Source organism: Cololabis saira, chromosome 7 (genome assembly GCF_033807715.1).
Source record: "Cololabis saira isolate AMF1-May2022 chromosome 7, fColSai1.1, whole genome shotgun sequence".
NCBI classification, from domain to species: Eukaryota; Metazoa; Chordata; class Actinopteri; order Beloniformes; family Belonidae; genus Cololabis; species Cololabis saira.
In genome coordinates this window covers 38699252-38718149 of record NC_084593.1, presented here as the reverse complement: position 1 = coordinate 38718149, position 18898 = coordinate 38699252, and the positions used below count along the sequence as shown (strand labels likewise).

At 39.4% G+C, this 18898-nt stretch overlaps 1 protein-coding gene across 1 annotated transcript in view; it reads left to right on the top strand.

Annotated features, from left to right (window-relative positions):
• pigg (phosphatidylinositol glycan anchor biosynthesis class G (EMM blood group)) overlaps positions 1 to 18898 on the top strand; it is an 84052-nt gene that overhangs the window by 7271 nt on the left and 57883 nt on the right. Inside the window, exons 3-6 of the mRNA XM_061725858.1 lie at positions 5361 to 5570; positions 6053 to 6241; positions 11752 to 11890; positions 15585 to 15797. Of these exons, the coding sequence (XP_061581842.1) occupies positions 5361 to 5570; positions 6053 to 6241; positions 11752 to 11890; positions 15585 to 15797 (751 nt within the window). The remainder of the gene's footprint in view (positions 1 to 5360; positions 5571 to 6052; positions 6242 to 11751; positions 11891 to 15584; positions 15798 to 18898) is intronic.

Here is an 18898-nt window from a genome sequence, read left to right as displayed (position 1 = left end):
TAAGTTTAAGTTATGGATAAATTGAAATTATACTTGTGTTACGTCATCACGTTGGGGCTTATAGGTGTGGCTTTAATTGGTTGGTTGGTTGGTTTGATTGTGTGGTGGCGGGTGGAAGACAAACGAAAGCGTTCATATTGTAGGCTGATATATTTTTTGTTGACCGTCACCGTTTTTGCTTTGCTTCAGCCACGCAAATATTCATTGTTTATTTTATTTTTGCACTATAATAATCGATTGCTGCCAAGTGATTTTTGTTACAATAAACCTGGATCAGTTTAAGCACCAATTCAACAGACTTTTATTTTTCCCATTTTTTGAGTGACTCGTCAGCAAGCGGCCTCAGCGGCCTTTTTTTGTTCCTACAATAACTATGCCTAGAAATTCAGGGATAAATGGCAGCCCCGGTGGCATTCAACTCCTACCTGGAACAAAACCCACCCACTTCCGCCAATGCAGGCCAAACTTGAGCTCCATTTGTATAGGGACTGGATGGCCCATAGAGACGGACGCAGAACCCCATACTCTTGCACTTCCTGCTGACTCCAGGAAGTCTGGGTACTCTGAACTGCTGCTGCATGGGTGCAGATGGTGCTCTTCAACCTGAAGGCCCAGGGAACCTCACTGAGGAAGTCCCCAACATACAGACTCCAAGATACCCACTCCAGCGTCACTCCAGCGTCACTCCAGCGTCACTCCAGCGTCACACCTGGTGGAACAAGGTCCGGTTTCCTTTTATAAGATTGGTTCCAGAACCTGACTACAGAAACCAGAGTCTACAGAAACTGGAGATAAACACCGGGTTAAAATGCAGTAGTTGACCAGTGCTCACTGCACCACTTCCACAAAATGCTCAGTGAATTTTGAACGGGAAGTGAAAAACCCCATCCATCACCTGTTTTATCTCAGAAGACCTCTCGTCCAGCAGAATGGACAACAAAGGCTTTCATTTATTATACAATATGTCAGGGTTTCTTTTCATTGCTTTATTTTATTAAAAACATTTTACGGTGACAGTTAGACCTCAGCTGTGCAAAAATACAAAGGTAGAGTTTGAGGAAGTTTCTTTTCATGTGAAGGAAGAAAAGATGGACTTTGACACAAAAGTTGCTGCAGACTCTTCCGCACTTGGTTAACACATTTGTAAAATGTGTGCTTTTATGCATTTATAAAATATTGGTGTTATAAAATGTGTCTTCAGTTTAATGATGCATACATTATTCACAAGGTAAGATACTAGACTGGCTATAATAAGAAATTTACTGGCAATATTCTGGAAAGTAAAAGGGAGTAAAATTTTCTTTAGCATCTCTTGATAAAACTATGTAAATATAAAACTTCCATAAACCTAGACACACTTCTACTATTCTAGTCTTTTATATTCAGAATAACTTGTGCTTTTTATAACACAGTTGGCATAAATAGGTTTCAAAAGAAGTACTCTTTTGCTCCAGAGAATTTTAAATCAAAAATAGTTTATTCCCTAATGTTGCAAGTGGACCTCATCATATGATACCAAGAGATTCACAAACCTATCAGTGTCAATGATTATGTCAAATACTTTGGGAATATGACCAGATTACAAATCAGTTTTCTAAACTGTCTGGATTTATTCAGTTGTAGTCGTGGCCAGCTATCTTAGCAAGGAAATGTATGTGAATCCCTGGACTTAATGAGTCGTCGTTAATAATTGTCAGAATTCGATCTGTGAGCAGCGAAAGCTTTCTGCAGAAAAGCACTTGATACGGCCCTTTTTTCCCCACATGGGGTGGAAACACATCTTTCTGTTTCTGCTCATGTCTTGTCGCTCTAATCCATGAAATGTCACAAGAACTAAAATAAAATGTCTGCTATTTATAAGTGTAACCACTGATGTGGTTCCACGTTTATTTGACTGCAATAAAACTACTATAGTTTAAATCAACAGCCCGTTGCTTTTCTAAGAAATATTGTCTAGGAAGTTCAATTTCTGCGGAAAAACTGCTTGATCAAGTGCTGATGTCGTATTTTATGTCGTTTTGTGCAAAACCTCCAGCTGCCAGAGTATTAAAAAAAAAAAAAAAGTACAGAAATAAGTCAACTGTCCACAAAGTGAATTGCTATCAGGCAGGTTTTGCTGTATTTCTATGAAGGAGTTGATCTCGCCTGTCGTGAAATGAAGCAAGTCCTCCTTGATGTGGAGGAGGGGGGATGAGATGAAGCAGAGAGAGATTTATGTGGACTTGCAGGGAGACAGATGCTTCTTCATAATCCAAAGGCTTAAAAAAGATGCTGTGACGATGTTGGAAAAGGACATGCTGTCACTCGTCACACCCACCATGTCTTGTCATGGGTTTTTTTTTTTAAAAGAAAAAAAAATACTGTATGAAGACTTCAATGAAGAAGATTTATCTTGCGAATTCCTACGATTAAACTTTTCTAGATTTGCTTTTGGAGCCTTTTTGATTTATTTTTAATGTTTCAAGGCAGCTGCTTTTTTTTTCAACTGAAACTTGTACTGAATTGAGTGTTATTCAGCAAATCTTTTTTAAATGTATTTATTACATTTTATTTATTTGTATTATTTTGCCATCATCATCATCATTATGAATGCTGTAAAGATATTTATCTTTGCATATAAATTCTGTTATTGCGCTCTTTAACTTTTATGACTCGATCTCTGACACCACTAGAGTCGTTCCTTTGCCTTCCAGAAACCTTTAAATCAGATTTTTAGGATTACGTCCAACTGGAGTCCTTGGGGAGGGCCAGTTAATCTCTTTCCATTGGGGCTTTGGTTTGATGTCATAATTTTACCTTTATGTTCCTCCATATATTGACATTATTTTTCAAAATGAAATAAAGGATGTTTGGTAATTATTTTCAAAGCAGGACTGAGAAACCACTGCCGCGGGCCTGAGGGCTGGTATTGGGCTAGTGTGACGTGTTTTTGGTCACTGGCTTTAAAGTGAGCAGATTACAGAGTGATGAACTGAGTCAAAAACTCTTTTAGTCTGCAGGCTTTGAAAACATAATTAGTCTGGGTTGTCAATTGCTGGTGAGATACCAGTAGGTGGCATGAGACAACCAACTGTCAACTACTGCCTGATATCCAATTAACTGCAGTGACACAGCCAACTGACCTAAATAATAAAATGTCAGTGGCACAGTCAATAATTAGCAGGTACTTTCACGTTTTACTAATGTAAATTGTTTGCAGTGATAGCACAAGTGATATGAACCATCTTATGGATATAAAACTCAATTATAGTATGTAGCTCCTTCTCTATGGGGTTATATTCAGTTTTTGACTGGGTGGCAAACAGCTGCTGGGACCTCCTACTCAGTTAGATTTTTCCAATTTAGATGGTTGTTCTAACTGTAAATAGAAAAGGAAAGTGTCTTCTCCTCCTTGGCTCCGGCATGCAGGTGAATCCGGCCGGGTTGCAGCCTCCGTCTGGCAGCAGCCGCTGTACGGTACTCAGGTGCTGGATGTGGAAACCAAATTCAGTTAATCAGAACAGTAACAGTAACAGTAGGTGTTTGAGATGCCGGTGTTTGCCTGGTGAACATACCAATCGCGGTGCATAATAAGTTTGGAATATAATCTCCGTGAGCATTATCTGGGATAAGGCCTGTGAAGATTGAGAATATTTTCCAGTTAATGGAAGAACGTCTTTCTTTGAGTAGCAAACAGAAAGTAATTACTGAGAAGGAAAGTGAACTATCTGTTGCCAGGCTCCAGTTGAACCACAGCCCTCTCCCTCCGCGTTCTGGCACTTTTACAAGTTTTTCAGGACCATGCCAGAAGTGTCTGTATACCCCACTGATATTTTATCTGACATTTATTCAGTGGCACATGGCGAGCTTAGACACATACTGTGGGCCTGTAATTAGTATGTTGTTGAGTCACTGATTCGTTTGGGCATCTTCCAGTGCAATTTTGGCTTCTTGAGGAACGTTAAGATTTAGCCTATTTGCTAATTTTTCCACCGAGCTTTGAAACAATACGCAAGAACTATCTATGTACAATGTGGCCTGGCATTTCTGATGACACAGCAGTCAGTTTCTGTTAAGAGATTAAAGACATCTTTGCAGATGAACAGTCCGAAAGAGAAGTCTGCGTCAAGCATCAAGACCATCCGTCCTTACATGAAACAAACACGTGCACAGGCAGAACTATCGCTCTGGAAGGATGTATTTATCTCAGCACCAAAACTCTCAAGATTAGTTTCAAATGTTATGCATCAATTCCCAGAAGATCTATGTGAGTCAGGCGAAAACAAAAACTCTTTAGTTTTATGTGTCTACTGAACTGTCATTGATAAATGGGCAACATAAACTTTGTTGTGTGCCAGAGGAGAGCTCTGTTCTCGTACATCACCATTTAGATCAATCAAAAATAATGATCCTGGATGTATTTTGATGAGACAACAGAATATGAAGAAGGAGTTGGAAGTTTCTGTCATCTCCATTTCTACCCTTTTTTTGAGTCTCATTTTCTTTTGTTCTTTCACTGATATTTGTCTCTGATAGATTAGCAGAAAGGTTAATATACCTGAAATACAGTTCTTATCCAAGACAGCCCATTTCTAGAAGATGAACAGAATACCCTGATCAGGAGCAGGAAACTAGGTTATGTGAGGATAAACAGCAGCAATTGAAGGGTACAATAATGTGATTGAGAAGAGTGTGCCAGCTCAGCCCCTTCAGCAGTTCCAGTCACATCTGGGCTCTTGCACAGTAAAGCGTGGTCAGCGCCGCCTGCAGCCGGGATCTTTGAGCGCGCTGGAGGATCTCAGGCTCCGCTCCAGGCACCTCACAGGGGGTTTAATAGACGGTGCTTCCTGCCAGCATCGGGAAAAGTCAAGTCTTCATCAGAACATAAAAGCAAGACCTCTTTACCTCCCTTTCAACGATGCGCCAGACTTTTTCCAGCCTTACAAAAGAGGCTGAATTGCACTTGTCATTCAAATAGAGGCCAGTAGCGTTTTTATATGAGATCTTATGATGAAATGAGTAGAAATGGAATTTCATAAATATCATCTATCTTACTAAATTGGCTTTTCATTCTCAATTTGCTTCAGGAAAATTCGCTGAGACTACTGGAAATTAGTTTTGTTTGTGATGTTGCATCAAGAGAGTAACCAATCAGATCAAAAAGGAGTTGATACTTTTTGATTGTCCATTAGGAGATTGCTTTATATATATATATATATATATATATATATATATATATATATTTTTTTTTTTACAAACCACAACACTGTAGTGCAAATCTTAATTAACTGGGCTAATATGATGAAACTGAAAAGTTGCATAACACCATTAAAAGGCGATTATTGTTCAAAGGACAATGACAAAAACATGTCCCTCCCCAGGCTCTTACCACTGGCAGCATCCCAGGCTTCATTGATGTGGTAATGAACCTGAATTCTCCTGCACTGTTGGAAGACAACCTTATCTGGCAGGCCAAAACAGCAGGGAAGAAGATAATCTTCTATGGAGATGATACCTGGGTGCGTCTGTTCCCCAAGCACTTCATGGAGTACGATGGCACGACCTCTTTCTTTGTGTCCGACTACACTGAGGTATGTACGAGTAAAACCATTGCCCGACTCTATAACCCACAAGCTGCTTGTCAGTGATGTATTTTCCTGCTAATGTCAATGACGGATTAAAACGACTTCTGTGCTGCAACAGATGATTATTTAATCGTCAATTATATGCAACTGTTTCTATGTTAGACATATTTTGAATATCTGCCTGGGAGTTAGTCATTGGCTGTGTCATCCACAAGGTTGACTTATTTGCATTAAAGATGCGATGGCATCCAATTAATCAAACGGAAAGATTATCTGATACCACAGGAGAGCTCTCTGCTCAGTCTGTTCTTGTCTATTTATATTACAAGTGTGGCATTTCTGAGCCCTGACAGGGAAACAATGCCTGTTTCTTTATCACAGGTTTTGGCAAATGTCCTTAACACTTTAAATATTTTGTGAATTTTGAGTAACGGGAACCAAATTTAAAATCTTGAAATTGAGCAGAAGGGTGGTTTGTTTGCATACAGGTGGACAACAACGTAACCCGTCACCTGGACAGCACGCTGAAGAGAGACGACTGGGATATGTTGATTCTCCACTACCTGGGCCTGGACCACATCGGTCACATCAGCGGGCCCCACAGTTCACTCATCCAACCCAAGCTGCTGGAGATGGACGACGTCCTGAAGAAGATCCATAGCGCTCTCATTTCAAAGGTAGTCCCTTTTCTGATGCTACTTTTAGGCCCTGTCCCAATACTACCAATACCCCTACTTTTCAGCCCTACCCCTAAATTTTGCGCGTTCCCGTGAGGGTAGTGGTGTCCCAATTCCTCTTTCCAACTAGGGGTAGTGAAGAAAACTAGTGTAGTGTATGAATCTCTCCCTACGGAGCAAGGGATTTCCGATGCTCACTAGTTGATCTAGGGCTAGAAAAATTTCCCAGAATACTTTTCGTCGTCATTTGCGGACTGAATCAAAAAAAAAAACATGGTGGACATTTCTTATTTTTTTTAGTGAATAAAATCAATATTTTGAGTTAGTTTCTGCATAAAAATGCGTTTTGATTACATTTCTAGCGAGAAATATATATTTTACTTTCATAATATTCACTCAGTGAATGTACAGAATCACTCATTTGCCCGTTGTTGCGAAGTCTTTGTCAAACCTCGCCAGAATAAAGGCTGATTTATGGTTCCGCGATCACGTCTGTACTCCGGCTGCTGCTGCCCCGGGCCGGCGGCTCTTCTCATCTCCGAAAACATCGGGTCAAATTTCTTAACAGGTGTTATTTGGATAAACTGGTCCCAGGTTGAGGATCTTAACGGTTACTTTTACGTCTGCAAAAATATTAAAACTTAATAAAGTGGCATATTAACATCGCTACAGCTGAAATTAAAACAGCTTTTGGCTCTCGGCTTCCTGATTTTAGGGGTGGTGCTGAAAGTAGGAGTAGGGGGAGTATTGGGACAGGCCCCTGGGAGGATTTCAAGTGCCCTAAAATCTGTGGCTTCTTTTTTAGGGGTAGTGGTAGTGAGGGAGGGCTAGTGGTAGAAAGTAGGGCTAGTGAAGAAAAGTAGGGGGTGTATTGGGATTGGGCCTAAAGATGACTCCCGTTAATGTCAGTGCTTTTCCTTGGTACTTCAGTGTACTGTGAAAGTTGGTGCAAAGATCTGAGTGGTTATAACGGACAGAGTTTCGGACTCTCATATGAAAGCTTTCATCTCTACCTGATCATGAAGCGTTATCTCCCTTTACCGACGTGACAGCAGCGGATCTCAATTATTCTGTCTGGAAAATCCAGACAGACTAAAGAGCCAGTTCTGCACGTCCCTCAGCCTTGCATATGAGGATATTGGTTTTAGTCTTAGGGTTTCATTTTTTTGCACCATTATTGATCATCAGCTTCATTCTTGCTGTTGTTACAGTCACCGGGCAAACGCATAAAGTCACTAGCTTAGAAAATGAAATGAAGCACGAAGCTGCTGGAGAGCCAGATGTTTTCAGTGGGAATAATGACAATAATAAATCAAGTCTCTTGAGCTGCTACTTTCTCTATAGCAGCTGTTTTATACCAAGGTACATGTAGCAATAAATGTGAAACAAGGAGTTGGCCACTTGGAAAATATCAAGCAGTTGTTTAGATAGTTGAACAAATATCATAAATGTAATGATCACATTTCTTTTCACTATTATAACAGAATGCATAGTTTACAAATATTATAGCCTAGTATAAACATTCTCAACTCAAATAAATGAACGTGGAATATTCTCAGTAAGATTTCAGGAGAGCTTTTCCAGAGTCGTGTTCGGTGTAATCAAATAAAAAGAAAAGAGTTGCAATTAAATTCAAACTACAGAGCTGCATAATAATAAAAAAAACAAATGTCAAATGTTTAAAAGAGACTTTAGTTTCATGAAAAACGCACAATTGAAACTTTAATTTTGTTTTAGTGCAGGGTTGACTCAGTTTTCAAGTCCACATCCATGGAGATATTAATTTATCATCTTTACACTGAATCATTTATCTCAGCCTCACTTTGGGTGCAGAATGAGGGTGTAGCTGTTTCTATGAAGCAGAGTTTGTGATGGGTGTGTATGCTACGGCTCAAACTGGAGCTGGCTGCAGCTGAGCAGGTCTGTGGATCCTCACCTGTGAACTCTCCTCCCAGATTTGGTGATTCTTGTTCTCCGTCAGGGTCGGAGCACCATGGTGTCAGCACTGTGATCCCTCTTTGCTGCTTTACCAGGCTGGGGGTGCAGTTGGGGTGAAAACTATGCAACTATACATGATGCAGCCTCTCATGTTTGGCGTCTTACCCAGACGGAGACTTGACAGTGTTGAACTTTACTTTGCTGCTGAGACAGAAAAGCTGCAAAAAGTCACATTCAAAAATGTTGTTTTGGATGAAACACTTGATGAGTACAAGAAGCTTTAATTTAGTCTGTCAGTTTAAGAGACATTAAATGCAGCATTACTCTTTTATGCAATCACAGTAAAGAAATAAACAAATATGAACTAATAACCAATAGTGTATAGAACACTGGGATGCTAGCTGTGAAAGTTTATGTAATTTTGGACAGTTTTGTAATTGCACAGGTCATTTATGCTTTTTCGACCCCAGGGATTAAGATTTTTATAATTTTTTGAATCTCTGTAGGGCTGACCACTGAGGATCATGGGATCAGGTTAGGGCTGGGTGATATGGACCAAAAGTCATATCTCGATATTTTCTAGCTAAATGGCGATACTCTATATATATCGATATTTTTTCTGTGCCATAATTGGGGTTTCCCCCAAAGCATTATAGCATAGCATCTCTGTTAGCTTAATTTTTTCTGAGGCAAACCCTTAAAAAAACAGTCAGTTTTAATACAAAGCGTCGTGCCAAATGTCACACAGGTTCCTTTATTAACAGAGGTCTGCACAATATCAAAATGTATAAAACAAATTAAATAACAATAAAATGCCTGCATATATAGAATAAAAATGCTTCTTGAATAAAATAAAACAAATATCCCTTTCCTGCATAACAATTAAATTCAAATACACTGTGCAATTAATACAATGTAGACAGTAACAGGCAGACTTTTCCACTGAGGTTGACAGTTGTGCAAATAACAAAACATTTGTGCAAATCTCAAATAAAACATTCAAGTCAATTTGTCACAAATTCATAAAACATTTATTTATTTATTTATTTTTTTTCTCTCGATAAAACGATATTGTCTCGTACCATATCGCGTTTGAAAATATATCGATATATATTAAAATCTCGATATATCGCCCAGCCCTAGATCAGGTGTGTGCTGCTCATGGCTGTTGTCTCACTTAGGTCGACTCCAGGCTCCCTCGTTTCTTCAATTCCTTTAATGCATCTGAAATAGCAGCGAGAACAGAAGTCAAGAGCACTTAATCTTTGCCTTTACATAGATTATACAACATCTTTTGTTACATTTCACTCCATCCAACATGTGTTAATTTTCTTTGTGCACGGCGATATCTGCATGATGGAGGGCAGTTACAGCCCCATATGAATCCACAGGAAGCTCTTTCATTGAAAGTGTCACGTTATCAACACTGGAGAAGGATGTGCCACCTCTTTTAAAAATGTCTACACGACAAGTGTGGCCTAAATATAGCCTCAGCCCAGTGGTGTCTTGCAGGACGTCTTTGAAAACAATGTTTCCTCTGATCAGATCATACTGCTAACATGCTGCAAGGTGTGATCCCATCCCGTCAGTATATTTAAATCTGTTCACAAGCTCTGACAAGCGGCGTGTTGTGCGCTGCTGCATCTTGAAAGTCCTCGAAGGAATGCTGGCTCCAGCCGCACTGAAGAAAGGGGGTGCAGCACTCCAAACCCCAGTTGTAATGTGATGCGAGCTGCTGATTTGGCTGGGCTCGTATCAGGGCAGAGAGATGCATTAGCTCCAGAGATGCAGAGATGCAGCACGTCCCATCAAAACAAGATTGCAAAGCAGGACCTCCCGATCGAGAAGACCTCAGTCTGACCTTTGTGTTAATGGAGAGCACGCAGCTTCGATTTGCTCCTCTTCATATTATAGATTGGAAGGTTGATTTTTAATTTAGCGTAAAATCATGTACGGTAGATTCAGAGTCCTGTAAGGGATACTAATGAAACACATTATTTACCGTGTTAATATACTTCATTTAGCTGCTTTTTTTTTCTTTTTAATCTCCCTTCATATATAAATATAATATATTCAACAAAACACATTGAGATGCAACTATATTTGCATCTTCATATTAATTAAAGAAATGTGTTTATTGTTCGACAGCGGGCTTTAATATATTTGAGCTGCCATTAGTTTTAATACTTGGAACTATTTCTTCTTCTAACCCATGTTTATGTGGGCAGTTTTTATTTTTTTTAGGCAATATTAATTCACCTAACGTAAAATATGTAGTTACTTTTTAAAACCTTTCATCAAACCTCTTTCTGCTTGAGTAGCCTTTGCTCGGGTTCACTGACTGTGAAATGGAAGTCACTCTGCTCGCTCTTTTTTTTTTGCTGGTTTGCTTTTGAAGAACACAAAACTACCATCTGACTCAGCAGCATTGTCCTCTGGTTTAGAGCTTTGATGCAATGCGTGAAAAAGAAAGAAGTCTCCCAAATACTCACAGCTTCATGCTTTCATCGCCAGGAAAATGAGGGAAATCTGAGTGACTGTCCACAGTAATTAGGTTCTCTCTGTGTGGAGCTCAGCAGGGTTTAGTTCTGATCTTGAAGTTGTTTTTTTCTTTATTTATTTTGGGTCTCTGGAGTCCAGCGCCATTTATAACAAGCAACGAAAGGTAAAATGTGGGGCAGAAGGTTGTCTTTTGTTCCTTTTGTGCTGAGACAGAATTGCGATCGCTCGTGTGAGCGCCGATTAGCTCAGACGCCGTTCTGCAGTCTTCAAAAATGAAAATGTGTGCTGATATGACCATTTTCTGCTTCTGCGTTTAGATGAAGTCATCTTGCTTTAAACCAAACAGTCTTATTTGACTCGGCTTCCAAACGCAAAGGCAGAAATGATGTCCACTGTTCAGAAATCATTGAGTTTCTTCGCCCTTCAGGCCATTAGTGTATGCATAATACAATACTTTAGCCATCCTGAATAATAAATGAAACCTTGCTCTGTGTGTTTGTATGATACTGCACTGAAACGGGAAAGGTCTTTTGAGAGTATTGCAATCTGTAGAAGGATTTTGTTTTTGTTTTAACGTCTGTAGCTGTGTTCTTAAACCAGCCCCCTCTGCCATGACTCATTTCTGTCAAATTCACAGTCGAGGGAGAGTTCTGTGACTCCAGTTGAAAGGGAATCACTTAAAGAAGAAACCGAGGCTGATCAAAGTCTGTCATCCCCAAAACAGAATTCAGCCCTCGTGTTTGTTAACGGGCTTTACAGCTTCTTTTTCTGTGTGGAGACGGGATGAAACTGTGCCCTGGAGAGTTTTTCTTGGCTTCCTTTTTGGAAATGATAATCTTAATGTCGTCCTTTTTGTCCTGCTGTTGAATGTAACCAGCATAACACCCAAAACCTCTGACGCACCCAGTCCTCCACTCCAGCAGCTTTGATTTCTAAGCAATCTTTCTGTCTGGATATGTTGTTCATTATCCGACACTTACTTCCAGACTTGAACAGTTCACGTCTGAGGCAGCCCTCCTACATGTGCACGTGCAGACGGGGATCACTGACCCTGGTGTGTGTTTCTGCAGGAAGCAGAGGGGTCCCTGCCTTACCTGCTGGTGCTGTGTGGAGACCACGGCATGTCGGAGACCGGCAGCCACGGAGGCTCCTCGGAGCCAGAAGTCAACACCCCGCTGGTGCTCCTCAGTCCTGCCTTCAAAAGGAAAGGTAAACTATCTAGCTTTTTCTTTGTTTTTATTTTTTTTTTGTGTTTTTTTAATAGGCAGCAGACTTGTGGAAATGTTTGACCTCGTTGTTTCTGTCAGCTCCTGCACTGGTCGAATAATTGTTAAGTTAAACTTAAAAAAAGACTTTGCACAAGGTTACATCAATTTCAGTGTGAAGATCACATAGATGCTCCCGGCAGAAGTGTGTCTTTGGTGTGTGAAAGTGGGATTGTGATAATTGCTTCTTTATCACTCCAGTCTATTTTTGAGATCCCGCTAAATGTTTTTTTTTTTTTTTTCTTCAATGCACCATTCATGTTAATTAATTACTTACCGTGATACGTTCAGATCTCTCACTTTTCATTCATTTCATTTTATTGACTCATTCATTCCAGGAGTGTCAAAGCCCTTGTCATCTATCTGTCTATTTGTCTGTCTGTCTGTCTGTCTATAAATGTATTCAAAATGCATACACACCTTTGGAACATATAGAACCCCTTGTACATAAATCTATATAAATAAATGTATGTATTTTATATGACTGTACACAAAGTAAATAAATCTATAAAATAAATCTATACCCAGTGTACACACACCCCTACCGATATATACATATACATACCTATGTACATGCACAACGGTACACATGACGCATAAATCCTGTTTAACTTCATTTGAAAAAAATCTAAAATCTTAAGGATTCAGGAGAACTTAAAACTTAGTTTCTAAAGAAAATGGATACATGAAATTTAAAAAAAGAAGCATTTTAGAAATTAAACTTACAGTTTTTTGTTAGTTTTTTTTCAATCACAATATGAGCAAGTGGTGTCTAAATGCCCAATGTTGTTCTTGAAGCAAAGCCGTCCACCGCTGAACTCGTGAACTGGAATCTGTGCGTTTACAGTAAAACTCCATTTTCTATTATCTTGATTTATGAGCATTAACATTAATCAAACCATGGAGCAGTTGTTTGTTGTTGTTTTGAGCTACTTATTGCTAAACAGTTACCGGTAATTAAATTCTGGTTCTGATGTGATGAGCCCTACAACACAATGCTAATGTTGGTATTCAGCTGTTTTCATTAGCACATGCTTCACTTCATCATAACTGACTTCTGGCTGAGAACCTGAGCTTTACTTTTGATGTCATTGCATCATAAAGTGGGCAGAAAAATAAACATGAGCGCACCATGTGATAGGCATTGTTTGCAGGACCCGGCAAGGCAGCTTTTGTCAGAAAACATGAATAATTAAGTTTGGTTGTTGATTATCTGGCTAAATGTGTTATTGTTGTAATTTTTCCTCCGCTTTTATATTTGATCCTGACTGTGCAGAGAGATGGATTTTCACTTTCCTAATTGTTGCTTTGTGCTCATTTAAACGTTTGGATTTGAGGTGTGTGACTGGAGCCTAGCCGCTGATCAGCAGCTAACAACACAACTGAAGCCTTCGTTGCACACATTCAGAATACACTCTGCACCCTGAACCCAGCAAAGAAACTTTGGAGTTGAAAGCTTTTTAATTATTTATAAATACTGGACGTTTTTATGAGAAAGGAAGAAGAGAGTCATTTTAGAAATATCTTTCCAGTTTCTTGCACTTAAAAAAAGAAAGAAAACAAAAAGAAACCCAAAGTTTGTGTATTTTTTATATATTAAAGGCATTTTATTACCATCCCCTTTGATAAATGTTGGTGTATCTCTACTATAATCTGTTTTGGAAAGCCTGCATTTGCCAGCTTTCATACAAAAGAGTGACTCCGATACTAAAAATGGACTTGGCATACAGTTTTATCATCTATGCAGTCAGTGTTTTGGAGCCATTTGCTGAGCCATAAACAAGTGGCTCTCTTGTTTGTACAGAGGAGTATTTCTCTAACGAGGTTTGTTTGGTTTGCACATGAACAAAGTCTTGATCTGGCAGAGAGAGAAGTGATCCTCTGTTTCTTGTAAGTTAAGAACTAGGAGGTCCAATATAACGTAATGTACTGATATTTATAAATCTTCAGCTTATTTTATTACGTCCAATTACTAAGTTAGCATCCAGCTTTGGGGCTTGTGTCAGTCTTTAGTCTTCATCTGTCTTCCTGACACGCGTGAGTTTTTCATCCCTGATGTTCGGATGCTTACTGCCGGTATAATTCATTATTGTAACCTGAAAACTTCGCTCAGACGCTGACAGTCGGAGGAGACTCAGACCGGCTGCTCGTACTCCTGGAATCTCTCTGCAGACAGCGAGCTTGTATCTCAAAATGCTCGACATGAGACGAGCTTAAAAAATGAAACCCACAAATCACTTGATAATGATTGCATTCATTTTTTATCATGTTGTTCAGGTTGCTCGCCATGTTCTCACAACAACCTCCCTCATGGGTTTTAGTGCGAGAACACTGCCAGGGATGATTTAATGAATGTCTCTGTTCTGATTCAGATTAGATTTTCTCATGAATATTGCCATAATCCAAAACCACCAACTGGATTTATAAAATGAACTCTGCCTTGATGCATTGAGCAAGAGATGTTTTTGACACTCGTCTTAACCCCTGCTGGTTCCTGAGACTCCAGCTCGACTGATGCTGCAGCCATCGTGATTACTGCAATCACCTACCATTTAATTTAGTTTCCATCATCACAGGCTTCCAAGTAACTGGACGCTGGTAATGTTTTATGTTTTTCGATTCAGCTGAAGGACTTCCTTTTCCGAATGCATCTCTCACTTTATGAAAGCACGCGTCTTTCAAGTCTCTCATGATGCCGTTTCCGAGTATTGATGGTGACTGCAGCTTTTATCTGTGAAACGAGATTAAAGTACTAAATTATAACTTTTCTTTTTGAATGGACACAGTGAAACAAGATTGATGCCACAGAACTGTGATTTAATACTTAGCTGGATTTGGAAAGCTTTTCTGTACCAATACGCCACAGTTTGTTTTTTAAGAGAAAAATAAACCGGTCATACAGACGTTAGTTTAGTTCACCTTCATTTTTATGCTATGTAGCACCCTATTATGTAATAATTTCCTGAAAATGTAATAACGCCTGAAAATGTAATAAAATTTGGACTTAACTCAATTGAAAATGTAATAAAACCCTATAATGTAATGATTTCACCAATAATGTATATTATTACGGATATTATAATAACATTTTTACCAATAATGTAATACCTTATTACATGGTACTCAAAGTCTGCAACTTAACCCAATAGTCCTTCTGGTGTTTCAAATCCAGTGTATATAACATTCTTAGATACTTAAAACACAAAATGTAGAACTTTGGACTGAAAATGAACATATATATTACATTATCTGTAATATCTGACATTATCAGTTTTGGGGAAAAAAAAAAAAACCCACCTGAAAATGTAATAAATTCCCAATAATGTAATAAGGTATTACATTTTCGGTAAACATGTTATTACAACATCAGTCAGGATATTTTATTACATTATTGGTGAAGTTATTACATTATTGGATTTTATTAAACTTTCGATTGAGTTAAGTGCAAATATAATTACATTTTTAGGCGTCATTACATTTTCAGGAAATGATTACATTATAGGGTGCTACATGCTACAACCAATATTTTTCTTCATTCACATTGAACAGTATCATTGGAAAATAAATGATAAAATGTACAGTCCAAGTAGTTCTCATCCTCATCATTTCATCAGCATCTCTGTGCTCTGTGTTGTAAGTGGGGATGGAGCAGCCCAAAGTGGTGGAGCAGGTGGATCTGACCCCCACGCTGGCGCTGGGGCTCGGCCTCCCCATCTCTCAGAATAGCGTGGGCCGTGTCATCCCGGGCGTCTTGGAGGAAACCTCTCTCAGAGAGCAGCTGCGCTTCCTGCATCTCAATGGCCACCAGCTCAGCTGCCTGCTCAAAGACAGCACGTCTGACTACCAGAAAGGTGAGTGAGAAATTCACCGCGCTCTGCCTCCTCCAGGAGAAGATGACACCTTGTCTGACAGGTGGTCTCATCATTATCTGGAATTGCTTTTGTGCTTGTTATAGACTCGCTGGCTGCTTTTGTGTCTCACACAGCAATGAAGTTATAGCGAGCAATTTAAGGTGTTGTTAACCCTAAAAGGACGTGAATGTTAATGTTAAAGTATAATGTTTTAAGCACCATAACACAAGTTAAAAGTACTTATGAAAATAAATGTCTAAATCAACTTTAAGAAGCATTAGTGTTCAGAATACAAATGAGTGTTTAGTTGTGAAACAGCATCTTAGTCACTGGCTGATTCCTGTTTTTAGAGGCTCTCTGTACATTTGCTTCTTAAACCTAATAATTTTGTCCTGCTGTCAGATGCTCAATTCATTCTCAGCCCAGTTAGCTGTTTGACGTAGCGCAGTTCCTCTTCGCTCAAGAAGCAGAGCTGGTGCAGACCAAACATGGCCAAAAGGAGAGTGTATGTTCATAATAGACTCATTAGATGGACGAAAGTGACGCGCTAAATGAATGCTAATTTCCATCTGTGTCTTTTGGATTGATGAATAGGTATTTAGAATAATCCATACAGGGTTTCACCAGAGCTCCACATTGTGACCATTTAGTTGCATTTTGCAGATATTTTCTTTGCAGGCAGTGCAACTATTAAATATGCCCTCTCTTTTAATGATTGTCTTACACCTCATGAAATACTAGGAGGAAGGACTAATGCGTGTGCGTGGTTCATGTGCGAGTGAGAACACACATAGATGGATGGCTGTTGTCACTATAACAACGCTGAGAGGAAAAAATACAGAGCAAGTGTCGTCTCAGTGCGCAGCATATAGCCAATTTCACTCACTTCTTTGAATTATTGGTTCATTTTTTTTTTAAATCAGCATGTTGCCTCAAATATCGTTGAAATTAAAAGGTGTTCTTAGTTTAAAAAATGCAAAGATCTATTTTGAACTTAAAATATGTACTTAATCTTTATGCTAAATGTATTTCAAAGTTAGGAATGTCATTATTTCATGTACTACTCACAGAGCCATTTGTCAGAAAACTAGTTTATAAATTGGGGGATCAGGCTTGAATCGTGGCACCTATTTAAAGTGAAAAATACAGCTTTGGACTCCAACGAAGGAACACCACCAAGCCCTTAGTTCAGATATGTGGACACCACCCGGATCCAGACCATATGGGCTAAATGTAAAGCTCTGAAGTTCACTGGAGAAGATCTTTGGACTGGGTTGTGCACATCAAGGAGGAACACGTCTGAACTCACAACACACAACCTAGCATCTGATCTGGAGCACAAACTGTCCGTCATCAGAACGTAACACTGTTGAGAATATCCCCACCAAGACGTACGAAAAGAAAAGAAGAGGCACTCTAAACCTGCGGATATACAAAACCGGACCAGGAAATCTAGAAAAAATACAATAGCACTAAATGGAGGGGAGAAGAAAAAGAGGTGTACAAATGTCATCCCACACATGGGAAGTGTCGGTTTGTCAAACAGCTACAGTCCAGCCTTGAATCTCCAGAGCAGCCGCTTTCATAACAATTCACCCCCATGGACTGTATAAGGAGAACTGGACAATCCCCCTGTGACATCACTCAGGGTTTCTGAAGAGTGCTTTTTGAGGCTGCTTTTACTTGCATTACTGCACAGCAGCATCTTGCAAATGGGTGAAGCGAGCAGGCCTGGGATGCCTGCCGGAACACGCACATCTTATGTCATTTCATCTTATGCTAACCATGGATGATGCATGTATGTTCATTCTTATCAAATCTGTTCAAACATCATTATGTCAAGGTTTGCATCTGAAATGAGCGTTGGCAGAGCAAGCAAGGACTATCTGAGCTCTGCAGCGGCCAACCTGTCAGTCACAGCTCAGAAGTCAACGCAGTGCTAAGCTCGAAGTAGCAAAAGCGATGACAGCTCGCCATTGGCTGTGCCAGCTGCCAATCAAGGTGCATTTTGAAGACATTGATTTATTTATTTATTTTTTTTCTTTCATGCAAATCAATTGATTAAAAATATGCAGACCAGCAGCCGACGGCAGTGTAACAGAGTTGGCGTCTTGGAGATTGAATATAGTACCCCTTTCTGCCACTATGGGAAACATTTTTACCTTTTAATGACATGGAATCAAAAGTCCACGCCCCTAAATATGCATACTTTTGTTGCTTTATTAAATTTTACCTAATGTGGCACAAAATCACATACACAGTCGACAGATTTGAACAACTAGCACTGGACAAAAGACCCTAATGACCCTCAGAATAAAGGGAGGGCCAGTGATTTCCATATGACCTCAGCAGCTTCCACCTCCTCATCAGTTAATCATGATGCCTACTGGAGAAAGGTGAAAGGATTCAAGCCTTGGAGATGTCGACTCCAAACTTGCTTAAGTAATCATGCAACCCAGGACGTATTTATTCCACCTTAACTACATTACAGATTTATTTAGGTAATGAATTAGCACTGTAGCCTACTGAAATACACACTGCTGTTTTTCTTTTGGGTTCAAGGAGTTTGAATTAAGAAATAGTGCTGTAAGAGAAAAGCATTAACAGGTTATTTTTCCTTTAGAGTAAAACTGAAGTGTAGTCACTCATGCCGACTGTCCGGTACCAAACCGTAGTGTTGCAGTGAAGCCAAACTAAGTGGTGCTCTTTGATTGTTGTCTTGGGGCAAAGCTTCTCTTTCCAGCATCAGTGTTACTGGTGGAGAAACTATGTTGAACCAACGTGTGCTGCTGGACAAATGTCAGTTTTCTTCAGAGTTTTATTAAAATATTAAACACTGCATTTGCCTCACAGTGTGGTGCATCTAACATTTATTGCTGAGGTATTGGTTTGCACTGTTGGGATTAACGCTTACTTGTTTATCAATGATTTATTGCAGAATTTATTTGATTAAAAATATCCAAACCGTTAGTAGCAGAAGATGAGAGATTTGAAGTGTAACTGTGGAAAGATTTGAAAAAGTACCCGTTTGTGGCACCATGGGAAACATTTTATCTTTGGGTGGAATTACAGATGTGTTTGTATCTGGGTCTCACGGCTTG